Here is a 23928-nt window from a genome sequence, read left to right as displayed (position 1 = left end):
GTCAGCTTTGGTTTTATTGAGATTAGTTGGGAAACTTTGGGTGAGATTTCCATTATCTTGTAGTTCATTTATATGATTGTGTCGAATTTTGCAGGTTTACTTTACTAAAAACAGATTCTCTCTTATACTTTAATTTGCAGTCATGTCATTATAAAAGTGTAAATGCAATGGCCAAGGATATTGATCTGCTAGCAAAGAATGCCAAAACCTATAATGAGCCAGGTTCCCAGGTGTTCAAGGTGAGTGAATGAATTCCTTATTTTATTCTGTATAGGAACAGAAAGTACAAAAGGCAACACACAAGATAGAGTTCCATTAAAAAGTCTAGTGTTGTATTTACCCATCAAGTAACAACAGACAGAGATAACTGCCAACATTTCAAGGAAAAACCTATGGCAGTGGTCTCCAATGTTAATTGAGGTGTGAGCTACTTTAGAAAAATGAAACCTCCTGAAGAGCTACTAAAATTGTATTAAAAAAAAATCTGGCTAATAACCGAACAATTGAAGGTAATTTAATAAAAATAAAAAAAATGTTTCATAGAAAGGAAAATATAAATGCATTTAATTATTACAGTGATATTGTTGTAGTTTGTAAATAATATGTAAGCACAGGCACATATTATTGTTAATTACCGGCTCCAATGAGGTAAGTGCAGTAGAGGCGCAAAAGATATAGGCAGGGCTGCTGTATGATTTTCCGGCAGGGCTGGGCGGGAGTCGCTCGCTACACCATAGCGTGCTTCCCCGTGGTTCCACCCACGGCATCTACGTCAGGTAATTGTTGTAGAAGCTGCTGCAATCACCTGACTTGCTTCCATGGGACTCCACCCATGGATTCGATGCCACGGGGTAAGCACACGTCAGAGGTCCCTTCCTCCTAGTTTACTTGGCAGTATTGCACCTAGGTGAGCTACTACTGGTAGCTCCCGAGCTACAGATTGGAGACCACTGACCTATGACATTGTAAATGAGCGCCAGAATTATTACAGATGACAATAGGTGGAAAATACAATAGGTAAAACATTGTGGGGCAGATTCAATTAAACCCCGAGGCTGATTGTCAGCCCTGTGCTCTTCAAAGTGCCACATCCCCACACGCTTAGCCCCAGAGGGTGCACTCGATCCTCACAGTCTCAATTGGTGTTAAATGCGCCCTCTGAGTCTTAACCCGTAGGTAAACGCATAGATTTCAGCACTTAACACTGTATTTATGGGTTAGCGAGTGGGAAAACTGACTAACAATTGAATAGCTCCAGATGTTAAACCCGGATCTTTACCCGCACTAAACACTGAATCTGCCCGTGTGTAACTATTCTTGTAATAAATTGTCATATTTTTTTTTATTATTTGTAATGAACAGATTTTGAGGGACTTTTGTATTTCATATTACAAAGTACAGTAGTAACTGTTCCCAAGTAAATCCATCTTTTATCCATGATATAATAAAATAAAACCGTGAAAATGTAGAAGTCTGTGAATACATATATAGCCACTTTATAATTGTATTTGGTAGCATGTAGAATTTATTCTCATCTATAGTTGTTTATTCTATCCTATTTTTAGGGGGAATTCAATTAGCCATGGTAAATTACCACGCGCTAATTGATCCCCCGGGGGCTATTCAATTAGCCTCACTTAACAGGAATTTCTTTTCAGGTCTTATGAGACCCGAAAATAATTCCCTGATAAGTGTGCTGTTATCGGGGGATAACAGCCACTTAACCCCTGGAATCGGTGAAGCATTCACGGATTCGGGCGTTAACGCCCAAGTTAATGCACGTTAATACAGGCAACTGGGAAAAATGGGAGCCTAGGCTATCTTCCTTTTTCTCCCCCAATAATTTATCGGGGCTAATTGAATTCCCCTTAATGTTTGTTTAGTTGTTGTTGTTTTTGTTTTTTTTTTTTATTTACATGTTATTAGAATATACAAAAATGTAATAATGCCATATTAACACCATAATATATCTTCAAAAGATTTTGTTAAGGGTACAGTAGAGCAGGTTATAAGCAGAATATAGCCAACCAAAGTAAGTGATTGCTGCATGGGGTACCAGTTCCATTTTGACTAAACCCCGCAGTAGTCTATGGGGTTTGAGGAGGTCATTTCTGGGTAGTGCATTATAGAGTTTCATGGACCTGGTTTACCGAGCGGCCATCTGGTCATTCCGTTCCATGACACCCGCCCTCGGCTAGGTACTTTTGGCGGGGCTCTGTGGGAGACCTAGCTAGCAGAGGCTCCCTGGACCCCAGACTGCAACCGGGAACAAGGAGACAGGTAAGGCGGAACCCTGCTCGCGGAGATCCTCATGTATGTGCAGTCTTACTTCCAGTCTTGGGAGACAGACCGGAGACGCTGACGTGGACACCGGTTTGTCCGGGACTCCACTAGACCAGCAGGGCATAAATACTAATGGTGCAGGGCATTTTGTAGGGCCAGGGGACCCGGTGGTTGAAGTCCGCATATGTGGTCCCTCCCCCAGCTCAGGGAACCATTCCACTGCTGTCTTGCTGCCTCCTGAGCTGCTCCTCCCACACCCTCCGCCCCCTATGAGACTCACAGCAGCCATTTTCTGCATACAAGTCTCCGAGAACGCTGAGTCCAGTCTACTTGTATACCTCTCCCAAGGGCCAGGTTATACAGCGCTATAGCCTACCAGCCACTGCGGTCTGTGTAGTTATATTGTATATTCTGCATTGTACTGTATGTGACTTATGCTAGCTCTGCTGTCTGCTTCTTTTTCATATGACTGTCTTCTTCTATCTTTCCCTTTCTTCCAATATAACCCTGGCATACTGAGGTATAAGGGGTTCATTGTACCTCACATCTCCATATATTTGTGAGGGCTATCGCATACTACATATCGCTGTTACGGTTGCTCGCTGCACTGTGTCAGATTGTGTGTTTCATTATTCTTGCAGCCATGTCAGGCAGAGGCAAAAATTACAAGCAGCCCGCTTCCCCTACTCTGGTGTCTTGTAGATCCTGCTCAGCAGGCTTAAGGTCAGAGGACCTCATTCAGAATGGTCTGTGTGCATCTTGTTATACTGCCACGGGCCCAGCCTCGATGTCCTCTCCTCAGGACACATCCTGGACTATCTTTTCACAGGTGCTGGCAAAAATTGCGGACCATATCGCAATCCCTCTGGTAACTCCCCCTATGGGATGACCACAGCAGATACTCCCTGCCAATCCTTTGCTTCCTCCATGGGTAGATGTACTTTCTACCTCAGTGCAGAGTCTGGCGGAGACCTCTACTGCCATTCAGCAAATGCTGCAAAAAGAGAGACCCTTACCTAGTAAATCTACTAAGCTTGCTGTGTTATCTTCCCAGTCCACCCAGCTATCCGATTCTGATTTATCATCTGGGGAGGCAGCAGATGCAGGCTTCTCTCACTCTTGACTCCCCTTCGGGAGATGAGGAACACTCCTCTAAATTGAATATACCTGCACTTGTAAGAGCTGTAAAATCTATTCTTCAAATAGAAGAGACAGAATCTGCCTCTTAGGCAAAACAGCCAGCTTTTAAACGACAAAAGGTGATTTTACCAGAATTCCCTCACTCTGATCAGCTATCTGATCATATGAGTGAGGCGTGGAATATGCCCACTACAAGATTTCAGCTGCCCAAGAGTTTAAGCTCCTTTTATCCTCTTCCCGCTACTGAGTGTACTAAATGGAAAGTTCCCCCTATCCATACTACATTGAGGCCATTGAGAGTTGGGCTGAGGCCCTAGAAGAGTCATTTCCCTCTGGTGCTTCGAGGGAACAGCTGTTCTACATATCTCACATTAAAGATGCAACCTCCTATTTGGTTGAAGCAGCTATGGGTATGGCTCTCCTAGCCTCCAAGGCATCTGCCACTTCTGTAGTAGCCCGCCGTATTGTTTGGCTTCACTCATGGGGCGGAATTAAATTGTTTTCAGCCCTTTTCGTGCCCGACGGAGCTATTCAATTGTTGCTCCTGTCGGGTGTGATCAGCTGCAAGCGCACCATTTCAGCTCTCAGCCCCAGGGGGGTGCAAACTGAAATGGGCGAAAAGTGACCTGTTTGGGCGCCCAAACTGCACTGTTCGGGCGCCCAAACTGCACTGTTCGTGATCGCGCCCAGCACTTTGGTCGGGGGAAGCCGATTTACGCGGCTAAACCCGACCACTTTGGGCGCGATGAGCGTGAAAAGCAGGAACAATTGAATAGCGGCGCGATCTCCCGTCACTGCAAAACAATTGAATACCACCCATGGAAGACAGATGCAAACTCTAAAAAGGCTCTGGAGTCTTTGCCTTAGTCAGGAGATATCCTGTTTGGTCCAGAATTGGACAAAATTGTAACTACCTTAGCAGCTTCCAAGACGGCATTCCTGCCCTCTGCATATAATGCCAAGCCTAGGACATCGTCCTTTCGTCCTCAAGGGAAAACTAAACGCCAGTCCTTTTCAAGTCATCCGGCATCAAGTAAGGCTTCCAAGCCTAGGACCAAGCAGACCTGGGCGACTAGACATCCACCTACCAATTCTGAGGACAAGCCCTCAGTCTGACGGGGCGGGCCTCTCCCTGGGAGCTCCCAGGGTGGGAGGCCAACTTCTTCAATTCGCCCAGTTCGGGCGTCCGACCACAACAGACGCCTGGGTAAGAAAAATGGTCTCCCATGGTTATACCCTATCCTAACTGAGGCGACCCCCCCCCCCCCCCCCTGCCCAGCAGTTCTTTTGCGCAGGACCTCCAGTGGACCCAAGCAAGGCCCTGCTGATCCAAAGAAAACCTCAGTCCTTACTAATCTCAGGAGCAATCATTCCGGTCCCCTCCGCACAGCGAGGGAAGGGATATTATTCTTCCTTTTTCTTAGTTCAGAAACCCAACTGGTCTCATTTCATTATTCTCAACCTCAAGTCTGTGAACAAATTTATCAGGGTGCGCAGGTTTCATATGGAAACCCTCCGCTCTATTATTCTGGCTATGGAGCCTGGGGACTTTATGGTGTCACTGGACATTCAGGACGCTTACCTACATGTACCTATAGCGCCTTCTCATCAACAATATCTCCGGTTCGCTATACTACAGCAACATTACCAATTTCAGGCTCTGCCCTTTGGCCTTGTAACGGCTTCTTGGGTCTTTACCAAGATCATGGCAGTTATGGCGGCCTATCTTCGTCATCAGGGAATCAGACTGCTCCCATATTTAGATGACCTCTTTCTGTTAGCCAGCTCCCCAGAAGTGCTTCCCCGCCATCTACAAATAACCATTGCCTTTCTACAACGCACGGTTGGCTGATCAACTAGAAAAAGTCTTCCTTGACACCTGCTCAAAGAATGGTACATCTGGAAGCCCTCCTGGACTCTCAGGTTCAGAGAATCTTCCTAACGGCAGACAAAATCTATTACAGCACTGGGTGCGCAGACTACTACACAGTCACCAAGTGTCAATTCACTCTGTATTGCAGACCCTGGGATCCATGGTGTCCACCTTCGACATAGTGGAGTTTGCTCAGTTTCACTCCAGGCCCTTACAACACCTGATCTTCTCCAGGTGGAACGGGCTGCCTCATCTGCTCAGATCAGAGATGAGAAGTCTCTCCCCAGAGGTTCGCCTGTCTCTGGCCTGGTGGCTACAGACGTCCCTCTTGGACAGAGGATGCCCCTTTTGGATCCTGGACTGGGTAATCCTAACCACGGACGCAAGTCTCCGAGGGTGGGGCGTGTGACCAGCCAGCACTCCTTTTAGGGCCACTGGACTTAGGCCGAGGCGGTCTTGCCAGTCAATGTCCTAGAACTCCGAGCCATCTACAGAGCTCAGGATGTCCTTCAGAGCAGGCCAGTACAAGTACAATCCGACAACGCCATGGTAGTGGCCTACCTAAATCACCAAGGAGCCACTCAAACTTGAGAAGCAATGGCAGAAGTGTCCCACATTCTCACATGGACTGAACGCCATCTCCCAGCCATCTCTGCAATGTTCATCCCAGGAATTCTCCATTGGGAAGATTTCCTAAGCCGTCACGACATGCTTGCAGGAGAGTATTCTCTACATCCAGAAGTCTTTCAGCTTCTGGTGGACAGATGGGGTCTCCCAGATGTAGATCTAATGGCCTTGAGACACAACCACAAACCTCCAGTGTATGGAGCCATGACAATGGACCACAATGGATCTTGCATTTGGTGTACCTCTTCCCTCCAATATCCCTTCTTCCTCGAATTCTTCGGAAAGTTCAAACAGGAAGGGGGCACAGTCCTGTTGATAATTCCGGCTTGACCCAGACACCATTGGTACTCCAACCTTCAAAGTCTCTCCATAGACGTTCCTCTACGACCAGACCTGCTGTCTTAGGGTCCCTGTCTACCTCTGGACCTGGTCTTTAACGGCTTGGCTCTTGAGACATCCCTCCTAAGGTCTAAGGGATTTTCTAGGATTTATTACCGGGTATGGCATACATGTTTTAGGTTGTGTGCCTCTAGAATCTATGACCCTCAAGTTTTAAAGGTTTCAAGAATACTTGACTTTATTCAGGCTGGATTGGATCTTTGTTTCTGCCTAGCATCTCTGAAAGTGCACGTCTCTGCTCTATCTATCTGGTTTCAGCGCAGAATTGCTCCTTTACCGGATGTTCACACTTTCCTGCAGGGTGTTCTACGTATACAACCTCCCTTTGTCCCTCCTGTGGCTCCGTAGGATTTGTCAGTGGTTCTCCACGCACTTCAGGAACTTCCATTCGAACCCTTGGAATCAGTGGATGTCAAATGGCTCACTGCGAAGACTGTTTCTTCTAAAAGATATAGCACCTGCCCGTAGGGTCTCAGATTTAGGGACGCTTTCCTGTCGCTCCCCCTTTTTAATCTTTCATCAGGGCAGAGCTGTTCTTAGAATGCGCCCGGGTTTCCTTTCAAAAGTCGTTTCTCGTTTCCATATTAATGAGGAAATAGTTCAATGACCAGACCTCTCGGCAGATGAGGCCTCTTTGGATGTGGTCCGTGCTCTGAAGATCTACGTGAAAATCAGACTCCCTTTTCATCCTATATGGATTCCATAAAAAGGGATGGCCAGCTAACAAACAGAGGGCCTGATTCAGACCCGCTCGCAAGCGGGTCGATGGTGGCCCAGTGCGCATGCTCGGCGTGTGCGGGCCCCGGAGCAAGCACAAAAAGCGCTCGCTCCGGGATTCGCTACAAAAGGGGCGGCTGTCGATGTTGATCGACAGCTCGCCCCATTTTGTAGGCGTGGCGTGGGGGTGGCTTCACAAATGGAGGCGTTCCCATGCGAACGCCTGCTGTTTGTGGGCGGCCCCACAGATATCACCAGTGATGTCAGTGAGAGAGCTTCCATCGCGACCATCATCATGGCCACTCGCAATAACTGTGAGTGGTAATCCACAGCTATGCGAGTGGCCAAGAGGCTGCAACTAAAAAACCTGCACCCGCGCTGATTCAGAGCGAGCGCTCGCTTTTTGCGAGCGCCTCTGAATCAGGCCCAGAGTCTGGCCAGATGGATTTGCATAACTATTTCACAGGCTTGCACGCAGACTGGCCTTCCTTTGTCAGCTACAGTATTAGCTCATTCTACTCGCTCTGTGGGTCCATCGTGGGCAGCCCGGCGTGGCACCTCTGCTGAACAACTGGCGCATCGGAACGACAAATAGTGTAAATCATGTCTAAATCGTGAGTGTCCACTCACGATCACGATACTGATGCGCGTACCCACGATTCGTACATTGCATCTCCAGATCTTGCCTACAGCAGCAAGATCTGCCAATCTCGTACGCGATCCAGCGGCATATCATGATCAAGATATGTCGTTCGCATCCGTATACGATGTTGTGTTAAAAAAAATGAATACAAAGTGAATTATTATTTTTTTAAATGGTTGTGCTAATTACAGGGGACAAACGACGTAGGGGGGTCCCCTGTATTTAGCGCAACCAGCACTGGGCTCTGATCGGGTCCTGGTTTTGGAAATACAGGGGAGCATATCGTCTAGTGGATACCTGCCTTAACTCTGGATTTAATATGAACTTGCATGTGTCATAAAGTTTGCCACTTGCTCAGACTGTGAGGTTAAAAGGATACTTTTGTAGCTTTCACACAGGTTTTTGGCATATTGCCAATTTCCACTTTGAGCCAGCTCTGGAATCTGTAATTTAAGAGTGTCCCCATTTTTAGAAATTGTGTGACAGTGTGTGGCTCTGACGACGTTCAGAAACCTAATCCTGGTCAAACTACACCACCATGTCAAATTTGGTGTAGCTAGGTCCAAAACTCTGGCTGTGCATAAAGGACAGACAGACAGATATGCTTTCTTGCTTATCGTATAGATTTGTTAAAGGGTTATTGTATAAAGCTATGATCCACAAAAGAAAATAATTTTCTTTGCTCAGGGATAATGGTAATGGTTAGCTCAAGGACTTGAATTAGAAGCAGTCTAAAATTGTCTAAGTGGCGTAATATTAAACTGTCAATCTGACAATTTTTTTCCCAGAAAATTAACTACAGTATAAATCTAATTTTGTAATCTCTGTATTTAAATAAAAAAAATAAAATAAATTATCAACAGACACTCTGGGAATATATACCAAGTGTTTATTGATATTAAAAAAAAAAAAAAAAAGTCACTAAAGCATGAGCACATTACCAGTATGTCCTATTTTATCTTCTCTTCCTAGGGTATTTTATAAGATTTGTGTATTTGCATAGAAACTTTCTCTTGTATGTTAAATAATTTTTTTTCTATAGGATGCAAATACAATAAAGAAACTGTTTGCACTTAAAAAGTCGGAAATAGACTTTACAGAGTTTTCCAAGTCAAGCCTCCGTAGTAGGTAAGAAAGGTCTCTAAATCCTTGTATGATTATCTTTTATTAAAGGGCTATTGGAGTAGACTACATATAACTAAACATGCTACAAGTTTGTGTGTTGTAGAACTATATAGTTTCTTCTTCTTACTTGTTATTAGACCTGTGTAGATGAGTATTTGAGTGTGAATATCCTATATTCTGGCAGGCTCATGATCACTGTACTGCCTAGAAACTTTCTTTGACATAATCAAACTGCCAGATTTAAGCACATTGGCTCTGAATGATCACATGACATGAGTGGCACAGGAGCTTTTACCCACAGCACCAGCTAATTCAGTATTAATGTTACTGAAAACAAGTATAGTTTATGGCTATTTTTTATACATATTTTTTAAAAAATATGGTTGTTAATTATTGGTCATTACAATAAGGACCTCATTCAGAGTCGGTCGTTGCGGCCGCACGTTCATAAGGTAAGAGGAGCCGGATATGCAAATGAAGCGCTCGCAAGTTGCGTTGTTAAGATGGGTTCGTTAGCTGGACGAGCGTGGGGAGGATGCGGCCGTAAGACTAAAAATACCCCCCTTCTCGTTCCCATTACACGTCATCTCCGGGCATATAAGGATTAATCGAGACCATCGGAGCTGGTCGTAGACCTTAAGGTTGACCATACCCTCTCTTAAGCACTACGATCAAGTCAGTGTAAAAATCTCCCATGTCACATGTGCCATGACACTATTTAGTTAATTATGCACTCCCATAAAATGCCGTTTGCATAGTCAGGCACGCCTGCGTTCGGATCTCCACTCCCCCGTTCACAAGCACCTTCCCCTGTTACCACCCACAAACGCCTCATCCTGTCACTCAAACTAACGACCTGGACAAGTTGAAGGAGAGCGCAATTTCTGATCAGAATAGCTAGTTTGCGCACGCGCATTGCGAATTTTACGCATGCGCAGATTAGAGAACATCGGTGGCGTACGACCGTGCGGCCGCAACGACCGACTCTGAATGAGGTCCTAAGTCTTTTATAAATTAGGCCCATATTCAGTTCCTCTGAATGTCCGTTCGCAATTTTCAGATGCACACATCGTAGTAAAATACGGTACGCCAGCATCCCCAATTTTTCTGCGCGCCTATATTGGAGAAGTACCATTGTTCCGTCTGCATTTTACAGCCATTGCCCTCGTAGGTTGTACTTATAATGCTAGATAACTCCACTTAGTATAAGGCCTGCATGGTACACCCAGTGGCATGTTATGGAAGATGTCAACAGAAACAAGACTCCTTATTGCAGATACTATTATTTCAGGAACAAACGACCAGCGCAAGGGGATAGACTGTCTGCTATCACTATGGCCTTGCAGTATGGCTCAGAGAGCGAGGAGGATGCTTCTCTAAATGGTAAGATCGGCGTACAAATGGTTTCCCAAAGTACCTATTTCAGTGACCAACCATTCAGACAATGCAGTTTTTGCTATATATAGGTATTGAACTGTTCAGTCATCTTTCTGTAGTCTTAAATATTCCCATCACCACCTGTCTGACTTGATAAAACGTTGAAAGGGGATGTAGTTTATACACCGGCGGACTAAATGCCGCCGGTCTATATCCCGACAGCAGAAGCCCGACAAGGGACTTAAGATAGGCGTCGAAATACAGACGCCTATCTTAATCCCGTCTCCGGAATGTCGGAGGACACCGGACCGATCCCCCAGGAGGGTTAGGTTTAGGGTGCGAGGGTTTAGGGTTAGGCACCGCCCCCGGGAGTTTTAGGGTTAGGTACCCCTAAGGGAGGGTTAGGGGGGGGGAGAAGGATAGGGTACTTACATGCTCTGTCGGGATCCTCCTCTTTCGGGCTTCCGACGTCGGCATTTCATACCCAACTCGTTGAAAGTTTGGGATAAGGAAAAGCATTATGTGGTTCAAAGCCAGAGCTACACAGTGGTTATCTAGTCTCTTCCCTTGTGTTTAGGCAAATGATTCTGTACTTTTGTCACTCAGGGTATGGCCTTGTTTACTAGCATTACACCACTTGATACTTTGCTTGGTGTGAATAGTAATTTAGACATGCATACTGAGTTCTGAAAAGGGTCCACAGTGTTAAACCAGAAAGTCTCAGATGTCCAAATAGTGTGTTCTATGTCTTTGAATTAAACATTGGTAATTGAAGAATATTCCATGAACACTGGTGAATCAGGAACAAATGCTTACTCACTTCAGTTCAGTGGGCCAAACCCATTACATTGTCTGTCCAGTATACATGTTTAACTAAATTTTATTTCAATAAATACTTTTAAGAAATAATGATATTCACAGTATCAATCATATTTTTGGAAATAATAAAAGAAGTAATAGCATGGATAAATGTTAGCATAAACTGTTAAAAACAAAAATAAAGCATTAAAGTTAACTTAAATTCTCACTTTTGTCAGGCAGTTGAAGAATTCATGGAGTTTTCACCATTTGGCACCAGCCAATATATGCTCTCTCACATAGCTACAGTAATTTACAGTGTAATTCAGAGTGTGGTGTGTTTGTTTCTGCAGCAACAACATCTATCCGCTTTGAAGAAGGAGAGTCGGAAGGTGAAAGCATTACTTCTTTCATGGACATATCTAGCCCATTATATCAACTTTATGAGACAGTCAGATCTTGTCGGAATAACCAGGGTCAGCTGATTGCAGAACCCTTCTTCCATCTGCCATCAAAGAAGAAATATCCTGATTATTACCAGCAAATCAAGAACCCGGTCTCTCTGCAGCAGATCAGGTAAACTCCGAATATTTCACCTTGTTATGAATAGAAAACTACTATGTGGACTGTGTAAATTAAGGTGCAATGTAATGTTCTGAAGTTAAACTTAATTAAGCAATTACAGCTTAATAGACATCTTCACATTTCTCTATAAGGGAAATAATATCTAATGTGCTGTAATTGATAGGAATGGTAGAAGGCACATATGATTTCCCTAGCTGGTATAAAAGCCTTCTGCAAGGGGGTTATCACCTCTATTCCGCAGTGCATGAGACTCTCATTTTGCAGCCCCCAGTCTGTCACCAGCCCTCATGCTACGCTTCTGTGATCTCAGTGCTTCATTTTAGGCTTCAGCACTAAAGGAGGTGATCTACAGTAGCAGGTAATGGCAAGGATCTGAGCTCTATACCACTGAGCCAAGCGCTTCAGTGTCCAAATGCTCCATTAGGAAGGAAATTATTAATCTTTAAGATGTTAATTACTAAAACAGTGGTTCCCAAACTTTTTCGAATCACAGCGCCCTAGAGTATCAGCATTTTTTCCATTGCACCTATGGGCCAAGAGGTTCTTACTGAGAAATTCAGCAAAAATGAAACAACGTAAACTGTGCTTATATGTCACCAGTTATGTGGTGGTTGACAGGGCTGCGCTTCTATTTGTCCACATATTTTTTGATAGGCAAAACCAGTGCTAATGACTGTCAATCACATGGACTAAAAATAATTTTATTTGGTATTGGACCACCGACCCAAGACACCCCTGCAAGTGCCCTGAAGCACCCCAGGGTGCCACGGCACTCAGTTTGGAAACCACTGTACTAATGTATTAATTCCTTCCTCAGTGGTGACAGATGGTTGTATGGGAAAACCCTAAGAAATAGACCCAAGCACACTTGCTGACCATCCCTACAATTAAGTAGTGGTGAAGCATGCATTATTTTAATAGTTTCATATTCTATATAAAGTGAATTGGTCTGTTTGCCTGTCCGGTTATGCATTCGGACACTCTCACCGATAGGGATGAACCAATGCGAGGTGGTCCAATTGGATCCTGGCCAGGTTTTAGCAGAACTTTGACCCGGGCTGGGCAGAACTTTAACCCAGCCTGTCCTGGGCCTTCCACTGGATGGATTTGGATGAAATCACATAATAAAACTTAATAACTTTAAGATTTAAACCTGGGCAACGACTGGTACTTCAGCTAGTATGTTATATAATTAACAGGTTTTTTTTACTTATGTTGCTTAACCACTTGCCTGGCACGGTCGTATCAGATACGACTGCACCAGGCTGGGCTTTCCCTGACATGGTCGTATCTGATACGACCAGTCAGAAATGCCCACTAGGCGGCTGTGGGAAGCTAATCTTCCCGCAGCCGCCTACATCAGAGGGACCTTCTGGTCCCTCTGCAAGCGCGGCCACCTCTCCAGTGTGTCCCGATCACTGCTGGCCACAGTGATCGGGCACCGTCGGCAGCCCCCCTCCATTAGAAGCAGCAGTGCTGCTGTTGTGACCTGATCACTGTGGCCAGCAGTGATCGGGCAGCCATCTCCACCCCCTTCCCCTTCAGTAAACAGCAGTAGCGGCATCTCTGGTAGCCGCCGCTGCTGCTATCTATCCGGGCCGCCAGCGGGAGACCCTCCCGCTGCGGCTCCGGAACTACAGTGATCACTGTGTGTGAAGGAAGGAGCAGCGGCGGAGCCTCTGGTAGCCGCGCGCCGCTGCTTTGTATCCGGGCCGCCAGCGGGAGCGCTCCGGCTCTACATGTAGGAGCAGCGGCTCTGGTAGCCGCGGCTGCTGCTATTTTCCCCGTGATGGCCACAGTGATCGGGCAATATATAATAGAACAATGATTATATATATATATATATATATATATATATATACACACACTTACACACACGTGTGTGTGTGTGTGTATATATATGTGTGTGTGTGTGTATATATATATATATATATATATATATATATATATATATGATCGATATCGTAGAGTCTCTGTTTAGGGATGGTGACTGACCATCGATGGTTTGCATACCATCGATGGTTTGGCTGAAACCAAGTGATTTGCCATTGCTGGTGGCCATCAATGTTGCACCATCGATGGCAACCCCTCAATCCATGTTTAGGAAACATTGGCAGTTGTGGTGTACACAGATCTCCTCAACCAATCGCAAAACAATTGATGGCTTCTAACGATGGTTGAACCATCGATGGTACAGCTGTCAATGGCCATCACTACAGTATAATATAAAAATTTGCTATTTTTATGGTATACTGTGTTTTTAAAAAAATATTTTTTTCAAATAAAATAGTGATGAATAAGTTTAAAATTATGTTCGTGACCTAATTCAATCATAAAAGAAACCGACAATTTTGGAGCGGTTTTTGGAAAAAGAATTCGTCAGTTAAGTGGTTAATTGAGGCTGTTTCTGTCAATAACCAAGTATTGCAAAATGGTTTATAACCGTTCACTATGATGTAATTTTTCATAATTATAGACTGTTCATATTGGATAGAGCTACTATCCTTCCTCCACTACTAGTTGGGATTGGCTTATATGTAAGCTCTTATATCAATATTAAAAGCCTATGTAATAGTAGCATGCCACTCCATATTATTTTATAGCATGGGAAATTTTATATAATATGAAGATCTTAACACGGTACTGTGGCTTGTGGGTTATGAGAAACATTGGGCCTGATTCAGACCCACTCGCGAGCGGCTGTCCGCTCGCAAGTGGGTCGATGTTATGGACTGAGCATGCGCACGACGGAGGGAGCTCCGTCGTGCGCATGCGCCAGACGCGACGAGCGAAGGAAAGTCCTTCGCTCGTTGTGTCCGATCAAAGGGGGCGTGCTGTCAATGTTGATTGACAGCACGCCCCCTTTGGTGGGCGTGCCAGGGGCGTGCCTCCCTGACGGGGGCGTTCCCACGGGAACGCCTCCCGTCAGAAGCCGGCCCACTGACATCACTAGTGATGTCAGTGGGAGTGATTTTGGCTCTGATAGAGCCAAAATCACTCCGGAGCTTGCGGTTGAAAACCTCAACCGCAGGCTCCGGCTCGCATATTCGATGGTTGCGATGGTCTCGACCATCGCGACCATCACAATGCACGCTCGTATAGCCTGTGGGTGGTGACCCACAGCTATACGAGCGTCCAGGAGGACGCTCCATGAAAATGGAGCGCGGCCCTCATTCAGAGCGTGCGCTCTGCTCAGAGCGTACGGCTCTGAATGAGGGCCATTGTCAGCAATGACTTTTGCCAATTGCTTCTTTGCAGCTATTATTGGATTAAATGCTTTTCCTTTTTTTGTGCAGAACAAAGTTAAAGAACCAAGAATATGAAAGTCTGGACCACTTGGAGTCTGATTTAAATTTGATGTTTGAGAATGCCAAGCGCTACAATGTTCCAAATTCTGCAATATACAAGAGAGTGTTTAAACTGCAGCAGCTTATGCAGGTAAAAACTTCAGATTTCTCAGTGAATTCTAATACCGGGGCGGTGATCAGTAGCTGAATGCATGGCGGTGATCAGTAGCTGAATGCATGGCGGTGATCAGTAGCTGAATGCATGGCGGTGATCAGTAGCTGAATGCATGGCGGTGATCAGTAGCTGAATGCATGGCGGTGATCAGTAGCTGAATGCATGGCGGTGATCAGTAGCTGAATGCATGGCGGTGATCAGTAGCTGAATGCATGGCGGTGATCAGTAGCTGAATGCATGGCGGTGATCAGTAGCTGAATGCATGGCGGTGATCAGTAGCTGAATGCATGGCGGTGATCAGTAGCTGAATGCATGGCGGTGATCAGTAGCTGAATGCATGGCGGTGATCAGTAGCTGAATGCATGGCGGTGATCAGTAGCTGAATGCATGGCGGTGATCAGTAGCTGAATGAATGGTGGTCATCAGTAGCTGAATGCATGGCGGCGGTCATCAGTAGCTGAATGCATGGCGGCGGTCTACAGTAGATGAATGCATGGCGGCGGTCTACAGTAGATGAATGCATGGCGGTCATCAGTAGATAAATGTAATTTACAGCATTATTTGCTGATGCTGAGATATATTTCCTAACACTTCTCAAAGGTGCTAACATTCTTTAAAGTAAAAGCAGCCAATCAGACAATAGCCTGCTTCTGTCTAGTGCTGGTATAATTAACAATCCTTTCTGTCTTGGATATTTTTATGTTCTAAGCAATTGTTTTGATGTAGGTATTTCACATAGAAGAATCATTGTGGTCCTAATGTAGAAACTTTGTTAAATGTGCTCATTTATATGATGAATCAGCCTCTCAGAATTGGCTAGCTAGTGCTGGCGACCATCATTGTCATATGCATGTATTTATCCCCAGCCTCCCGCAATTGGTACAGCTTTTATAGTTGTGTATGTGTTCCTTCTCTCGCCTGTCCTGCCCTTTCAGCCTCAAGCACATGCAAGTGTCACATTTAATAATTCTGCATACGATTACAGCCTGATGTCTGGACATGTGCAGTGTGGTGATCTCCTGGTATTAGACTTAACACATATACAAGAATCCCTAAACCAGCAACCAGACTTTTATTATTATTATTATTATTATAGCCTAAAACTCACGAACATTGGCTAGATAACTTCAATAATAAAGTACCATATTCCACACTCTAACAGCACCATCACCAGAGGAAACAAGACATTTCTCTATAGTCCATGGTATGTAGCTTATTTGCTTTAATATTAGTATGTAAACTTTTTGTTTTTTCTCCCACTGCCGAAACTGCAGCACTAGTTCTCCATGTTGCCCAACATTTACCAACTGGTGCTAAGCAGCTGCCTCTCCTCCCAATTGCTGATCTTCCATCTTATTCCTAGCCACAACTATTACAGTCCTCACCCCCCCCTCCTCCTTCTCAAGAGTATTCAGCAATAGTTCATTATAGTCACTGAATCCTATTGACACCACTCCCCCAGTTTTAGAAAAAGTGCCTCAAGGGAGCCAGTTCCCTAGGCACACACTGCCGTTTTTAATTATTTATTTAATTTAATTTATATCAAGCGCATGAGGATATAGGCAGACAGTTTGCCCCTGTCTGCCTGCACAGCGGGAGCCGCCGGAGGGGACCCGCTGCTGCTTCTTAAAGCATGTGTCCGGTTCCCTGTCCATGTTGCACAGGGCAGCAGCCTGTTCAGTCTTCCCTGAAGTGGGCACCATGTGCAGTAGGGGGACCCACCACAGCTGCTTGTGGTTGCGTCTGGGTCCCTGCGGACTTTCACTTTCCGGCGGCTTGCCGCGGGTAAGTCTCCAGCCTTCCCCAATTAGAGGGGACAGGCTGGGCAGAGGCAATAGGAGGACCGCAGGCGACAAGCAGGGCCGGCGGGAGTGGCTAGTTCAGCCAAGGAGACTGTCAGCCATTGCAGGGGGGCGGAGCTTCCTCCCCACTCACATTGGGCGCCTACTAATAGCGCACTTTTCCCGGATTCCCACCACTGCTCCCGCCCCACAGAGAATACAGCACAGGTCCTCCGGTGGCAGTACACACAGCCTGTTCTGCATCCTGGCACAGCAGCTCCTTGTATCCAGTGTCTGCATTCTGTACAACCAAGGGGGACAGTGAGTTACTGGGGCTGGTTGTTTAGTGGAGCCCTTAGGGGGGTTATTGTCCCCCCCCCCCCCTCCTTTAGTCACTGTGTGCTTGGGGTCAGTGTATTTCTAGCCGTTGTGATCTGGTCAGTGCATCTCTTGCTGTTGTGATATCCTCTGTGTGAGTTCAGTATGGCAGGCAGGGGAGCAGCCTCTAAGGCGTCTCAGAAACTTTATGCCTGTAAGAAGTGCAATGCCAAGTTCACTCTCCTCCGTGGATTTCGGCTCTAACTAGTGTATTGCCGGATCTTTCGGCGAAAATAGAGTCCCGTAGAGAAAGGGAAACTTCCAAGTCAGCTGAACCAGCCTGGTCTCAGGCATTAGCTAGGTCTATGGATAGTTTGGTTTAGGTGGTGGAGGATCCACAGGAGGTGGATGAGGGCCCTCAGAGTCTGAAGGCTCTCATTCTTGCAGTACATCAGGTACTAAATGTAACAGACGAGAAGTCCCCGGCTCCAGCATCCCTTTTTGCTAAACAGCAACGGTCTTCTAGCTTTACTATTTCCCAGGAGCTGGAGGACTAGTTGGCGGTTGCTTGTAAACATCCAGACACAAGGTTCCACATAACAAAGCGTCTTCTTTAGACTTATCCCTTTCCTCCACATAGTAGGGCTCGCTGGGAGTCTCCGCCAATGGTGAATTCATTGGTCTCACGTCTTTCCAAGAAGACTATTCTTCCAATTCCAGGGGTGATTTCCCTGAAGGAGGCTTCTGACCGCCAGGATCTCCACCTGGGGGAATGGGCTCTGCATTCTCAGATTTTTCAGCAGCTGGTTCAGCTATGGGTCAGACGTCAGATAGATCCCATGGCGTCCAGACACAACCATCAACTTCCTCGTTCCTGATCCAGAGGCGGAGGCAGTGGATGCACTGACAGCACCGTGGTCCTACCAGTTTGTGTATCTATTCCCACCGATTCCCCTTCTTCCTCGAGTGATCAAGCTCATCAAGAGAGAGAGAGGGTCAGCGTCATCTTGGTGGCTCTGAAATGACCGCGCAAGGCCTGATACTCAGATCTACAGTTGCTTCTCGCAGCCGAACCTTGGCCGCTGCCCCTTTGTCCGGATCTCCTTCAGCAGGGTCTGTTTCGTTACCCCACCTTACAGAGGCTGCGTTTGACGGCGTACCTGTTGAGACCATTTTGAGATGCAAGGGCATTCCAAGAGGGCTATTCCTACCATGCTCAGGGCTAGAAAGCCAGTGACTTCAGCCCACTACCATCGAATTTGGAAGGCCTACGTCGCTTTGTGTGAACAACGGGGTTGTCATGTCTCGTCTTTTTGTCTGAGCCGTGTCTTAGATTTTCTTCAGTCTGGTTTCGATGCTGGCCTCTAGATTGGGTTCTTTAAAGGCTCAGGTTTCGGCCTGGTCTATTTCTTCCAGCGCAAGTTAGCCTTGCTTCCTGAGGTACAGATGTTTTTCCAGGGGGACCTTCGTCTTCAACCTCCATTTGTTCCCCCGACGACTCCTTGGCATCTCAACCTAGTGCTGTCTTTTTTTCTTCAGTTGCCTGTTTTGAAACCGCTGGAAACGGTTGATTTAAAGTATCTTTCCTGGAAGACAGTACTCCTATTGGCTTTGGCTTCGGCTAGACGAGTCTCGGAGCATGGAGCTCTGTCCTGTCACTCACCTTATCGGACCGTGCTGTGCTACGTTCACGTTCTGATTTTTTACTGAAGGTGGTTTCCTCCTTCCATATTAACCAGCCGATTGTGGTCCCAGTTTTGGAGGGGGACCAGCCATCCTCACGTTCCTAGGATGTGGTTCGCACTTTGCGGATTTACGTGGATCGTGCTCAGTTACGCAAGTCCGTTGCTTTGTTTGTTCTATATGATGCAGCGAAACGTGAGTGGCCTGCTTCCAAACAAATTCTGGTCCGTTGGATTTGTCTGACTATTCATCAGGCCTATCTGGCGGCATCCCGGTCTCCGCTGGTATCTATTTCAGCACATTCTACACGTTCGGTTGCTCCCTCCTGGGCGGCTGCTAGTGGGGTTTCTGTTTCCCATCTCTGCCGTGTGGCCACTTGGTCGAGTTCAAACACTTTTGTTCGTTTCTACACGTTTGACACCTTTGCAGCTGCTCATTCTCAGTTTGGCCGGTCAGAGTTACAGGTGTCGCAGCAATCTCCCTTGACTCCAATGTTCCCTGTAGATGAAGGAGAAAACAGGATTTTGGTACTCACCATTAAATCTGTTTCTCTGATTCCACAGGGGACACTGGACGCTCGCCCTGCACTGCTTTTTTCTACTTGAAGTCTGTTACAGTGTGATTGATTGTCTTTGCGGACAGTTGTTCTTGTTTTTGAAGTGTATTTTCATCTCCGTCTCCTCTCAGCTCAGTTTCTATAACTGGGGGAGTGGGGGGCATAGAGGTGGAGGTGCCAGTCACACTAATAGATTTCTTAAAGTGCCGGCTCCACTCAGCATCCGTCTATACCCCACAGTCTTGATTCCAGTGTCCCCTGTGGAATCAGAGAAACAGATTTGACGGTGAGCACCAAAATCCTGTTTTTACAATATGCAAGCTGGCATCCGCCCATAAATGTAAAGGATCAGAGGGCAGCGAAGACTAGTGTGGAGCAGTTCTCTGCTTGGGGCTAGAATTTTAACTGAATTGTAAAAGCCATTTGACACAGGCTATTGGCTCTTTTGGAAAAGCAAAGTCAGCACATATTTCCACGACAAGGACAAAGTGAAGCATAATACCATGTAATTAGAGTGGGTATATGTCCCTGTTTTTAATATTTTTCAAGTGTGACCAGGGACCCATTAATGACCATGTGATGACATTTTACCAAACCTATTTAAGTTACTGATTAAGGTATCAAAAGTTGAAGGAAGTTAAGAGGATTTTTGATAATCACCATTAAATCCATCTGGGAGACACTAGTATACCTTGGGGTGTAGAATGCGCCAAACCAAGATCAGCACAAAATTCAGAGTACATGTTTCCAGTCCTCGCTCATCCAGTGGCAGTGTTGAAATTGTTGCACTTGAAAATCAAGATTTTGTTTTGATTTCGGAGATGGAGTGACCCATCTCTTTGGGCCCTATATCAAGCCTCCTTCAAAGTCACTTAAATTGTGAAATGCTGCCATCTTCACTGCAAATTATATGACAACGGATTTCAGAGATATCAGTCTATATAGTATACCTCAATTGCAGAAGATTCATATATATATATATATATATATATATATATATATTATGGAACGCACACAGTTCAATAATAATAATGCCAGGTGCAGGGTCAATAGTTGTTAACAAAAAAAATCCCACTAGACATGGTGCCAGACCAGCACACTGTATTCAATCACCGCAATTTAATATCAAAAAAGCAGGGTTTCAAACAAGCTTTCAAATCATTGAAGTAAGATGGTACTTAGCAGTAAGATGCAAATTTGTCATGATAGCCGGGGAGCAAAGCCTTGTGGTGAAGCATTGACCTATGCTGCTGTCCTGATGATAGTTCCTGAGAGAACAGAAAGTTCAAGTACTATGACGATTTTTTAGTGAGTTTTCAATAAAGATGTGATTTCATCTTTCAACTACCTGGTGAGTGCCCTTTTTATATATATATATATATATATATATATATATAATGTGTGTATGTATATATATATATATATATATGTGTATGTATGTGTGTGTGTATATACATATATATATATATATATATATGTATGTATGTGTACACACAATGGGGTATATGTATTATAGCGGCACTTACCGTGCCGCCATAACGCTTCCCCCTTCGCCTCTTTACCGAGGCGAAGCAGGAAGCACTACCGATGAGATGTACGAACATCTCATCGGCCGGAGAGGGGGAGTGTTAACTCCCCCCTCCGGCGCTACCCGTCAGAGACATCAGCGCATTAGCCTAGTGCTGATGCGCGCTGTGTCTCTGTCCCGGCCGGCTCCACTGAGCATGCGCAAGTTTCGCGAGATCCCCGCGTGCAACCTGGGGCCGGCAGCCACCGCAGCAGGGACAGCGCTGTCCCTGCTGTGGGGATAGGCTAGCGCCAGGCTGTAGCTGTCGATAACGACAGCTACAGCCGGCCGAACGGTCATGCGTTATGACCGTTCGTACATAGCCCTGCCGTCGGCGCTGCTATCTTGTAGATAGCAGCGCCGATAATGACGGGGAGAAGCAGTATCACCGCACATAAAGTGCGCTGATACCGCTTCAGGGCTTCATACATCGCCCCCAATACCCCATAATGACAATGTGTAAAAAGTTGTTTTTTTTTTTGCAAATTTAATTTAAAAAAAAATGAGAAATCACATGTACATAAGTATTCACAACCTTTGCTCAATACTTTGTTGATGCACCTTTGGCAGCAATTACAGCCTCAAGCTTGGCACACCTATCTTTGGGCAGTTTCGCCCATTCCTCTTTGCAGCACCTCTCAAGCTCCATCAGGTTGGATGGGAAGCGTCGGTGTACAGCCATTTTCATGTCTCTCCAAAGATGTTCAATCGGATTCAAGTCTGGGCTCTGGCTGGGTCACTCAAGGACATTCACAGAGTTGTCCTGAAGCCACTCCTTTGATATCTTGGCAGTGTGCTTAGGGTCGTTATCCTGCTGAAAGATGAACCGTCGCCCCAGTCTGAGGTCAAGAGCGCTCTGGAGCAGGTTTTCATCCAGGATGCCTCTGTACATTGCTTCATTCATCTTTCCCTCTATCCTGACTAGTATCCCAGTTCCTGCCGCTGAAAAACATCGCCACAGCATGATGCTGCCACCACCACCATGCTTCACTGTAGTGATGGTATTGGCCTGGTGATGAGCGGTGCCTGGTTTCCTCCAAACATAATGCCTGGCATTGATGCCAAAGATTCAATCTGTTGTTTCGCATGGTCTGAAAGGTTCATTTTGGCAAACTCCAAGCAGGCTGCCATGTGCTTTTTACTAAGGAGTGACTTCTGTCTGGCCACTCTACCATACAGGCCTGATTGGTGGATTGCTGCAGAGATGGTTGTCCTACAGGAAGGTTCTCCTCTCTCCACAGAGGATGCTGTAGCTCTGACAGAGTGACCATCGGGTTCTTGGTCACCTCCCTGACTACGGCCCTTCTCCCTCGATCGCTCAGTTTAGACGGCTGGCCAACTCTAGGAAGAGTCCTGGTGGTTCCGAACTTCTTCCATTTACGGATGATGGATGTCACTGTGCTCATTGGGACCTTCAAAGCAGCAGATATTTTTCTGTATCCTTCCCCAGATTTGTGCCTCGAAACAATCCTGACTCGGACAATTCCTTGGACTTCATGCTTGGTTTGTGCTCTGATATGCACTGTCAAGTGTGGGACCTTATATAGACCGGTGTATGCCTTTCAAAATCATGTCAAAACAACTGAATTTACCGTAGGAACATCTCAAGGATGATAAGTGGAAACAGGATGCACCTGAGCTCAATTTTGAGCTTCATGGCAAAGACTGTGAATACTTATGTACATGTGATTTCTTAGTTTTTTTTTTTTATTATTTAAATTTGCAAAAGTCTCAAAAAAACTTTTTACACGTTGTCATTATGGGGTAGAAAAACCTGTAGAAAACCACAATGTGGAAGCCTCCGGATGCTCCACCTATGTGTGACATTGCGTTGGGGAAGAGAGCTGTGACTCTCGAAATGCATTGGCCCGTGGTGCAGACTGACGGTTCCTGGTGTGGACGTTCCTGGTACTGTCCCCTGGCACAAAGGTATCTAGGTGGAGCATCTGGAGGCTTCCACATTGTGGTTTTCTACAGGCTGTTATGCAAGGGGATGTCTGGTAATTACACATTTTGTAAACCATAAAACTCCATATGATGTGTATGGGATTATACCTTATTTTATCCATAACAACGATATTTATATGAATTTATTTTTTTTTCATCTTAAATTTCTTTATGTGTTAATATAAACTACTGTTATGATTTGATTACACTATGGTTCCTTTCCCAATTATTATGTTTTTTTATGACATTGGACATATAAGGGAAAAAGGAGAACCCAGAGATACGGGAACCATCCAGATTGCATATAGGAGGAAAGTATTCGTCTTTTATTATATGTGCATCTTCTTTTTCTTTCTTCTTTGAAGCTGATATCAGCACACTCTAGTCACAAGTATACTCTTTGTTTATGTCTATATTGCTTGAGTTATTTTAGGGTATAACTTTATTTGAGGATAGGAGTGCTGCTTGTGATATCATTATTGGCGCCTTGTAATTTACCAATTTTTTTTTTTATATTTAACATTCTGCATTCTTACCATGCTGGGTTTCTAATTGTTCTTCTCTGATGATGACGACTGTTTTAAAAGAGTGATGCTTGGGAGACTTGATAATGATTATTTAGGTTGATTTGTTGAGAGGTGCACAGTCTTTCAGTAACAGAGACATTACAATTTTGGAAATGTAATCATTATATGTATGCTTTCAAGACCCTCACCAATGCTTCATTTTTTGTAGCAAAGTAGAGTATATATCTGTATTCTGAATAAATATTTGAACGGAGAGTAACAACAGCTGAGGAACCTTTCATATGTAATAGGTCATCTGAAACTCTATCCCTCTTCTCTGTGAGTCATCAAGAATATAACCTGCTTTTAACTAATTATCCATTAAAGAAGATGTTGAAATCTAGACAGAAAGTTATTGACCAAGGTTATGAAAATGACACCGTATAGGTTTATTTAATCAGAGATAAACTGTAAGCTTTCCAATTCCTTTAATCAGAAACCTCTCTAGCGAGATGACTCTGACCTCATTAATTCTGGTGAA

At 45.2% G+C, this 23928-nt stretch overlaps 1 protein-coding gene across 4 annotated transcripts in view; it reads left to right on the top strand.

Moving 5' to 3' along the window:
- Positions 1 to 23928, top strand: part of PBRM1 (polybromo 1) — a 110832-nt gene that overhangs the window by 19164 nt on the left and 67740 nt on the right. For all 4 annotated transcript variants that reach the window (XM_088482460.1, XM_088482459.1, XM_088482461.1 and 1 more), the window contains exons 8-12: positions 141 to 239; positions 8725 to 8810; positions 10099 to 10190; positions 11336 to 11558; positions 14864 to 15005. In XM_088482460.1, the coding sequence (XP_088338586.1) occupies positions 141 to 239; positions 8725 to 8810; positions 10099 to 10190; positions 11336 to 11558; positions 14864 to 15005 (642 nt within the window). The remainder of the gene's footprint in view (positions 1 to 140; positions 240 to 8724; positions 8811 to 10098; positions 10191 to 11335; positions 11559 to 14863; positions 15006 to 23928) is intronic.

The sequence above is a fragment of the Taudactylus pleione genome, unplaced genomic scaffold (assembly GCF_031769625.1).
Source record: "Taudactylus pleione unplaced genomic scaffold, aTauple2 ptg000289l, whole genome shotgun sequence".
In the NCBI taxonomy this organism is placed as follows: domain Eukaryota; kingdom Metazoa; phylum Chordata; class Amphibia; order Anura; family Myobatrachidae; genus Taudactylus; species Taudactylus pleione.
Note: the sequence above shows the minus strand (reverse complement) of the source record. Positions and strands in the feature narration are given on the sequence as shown.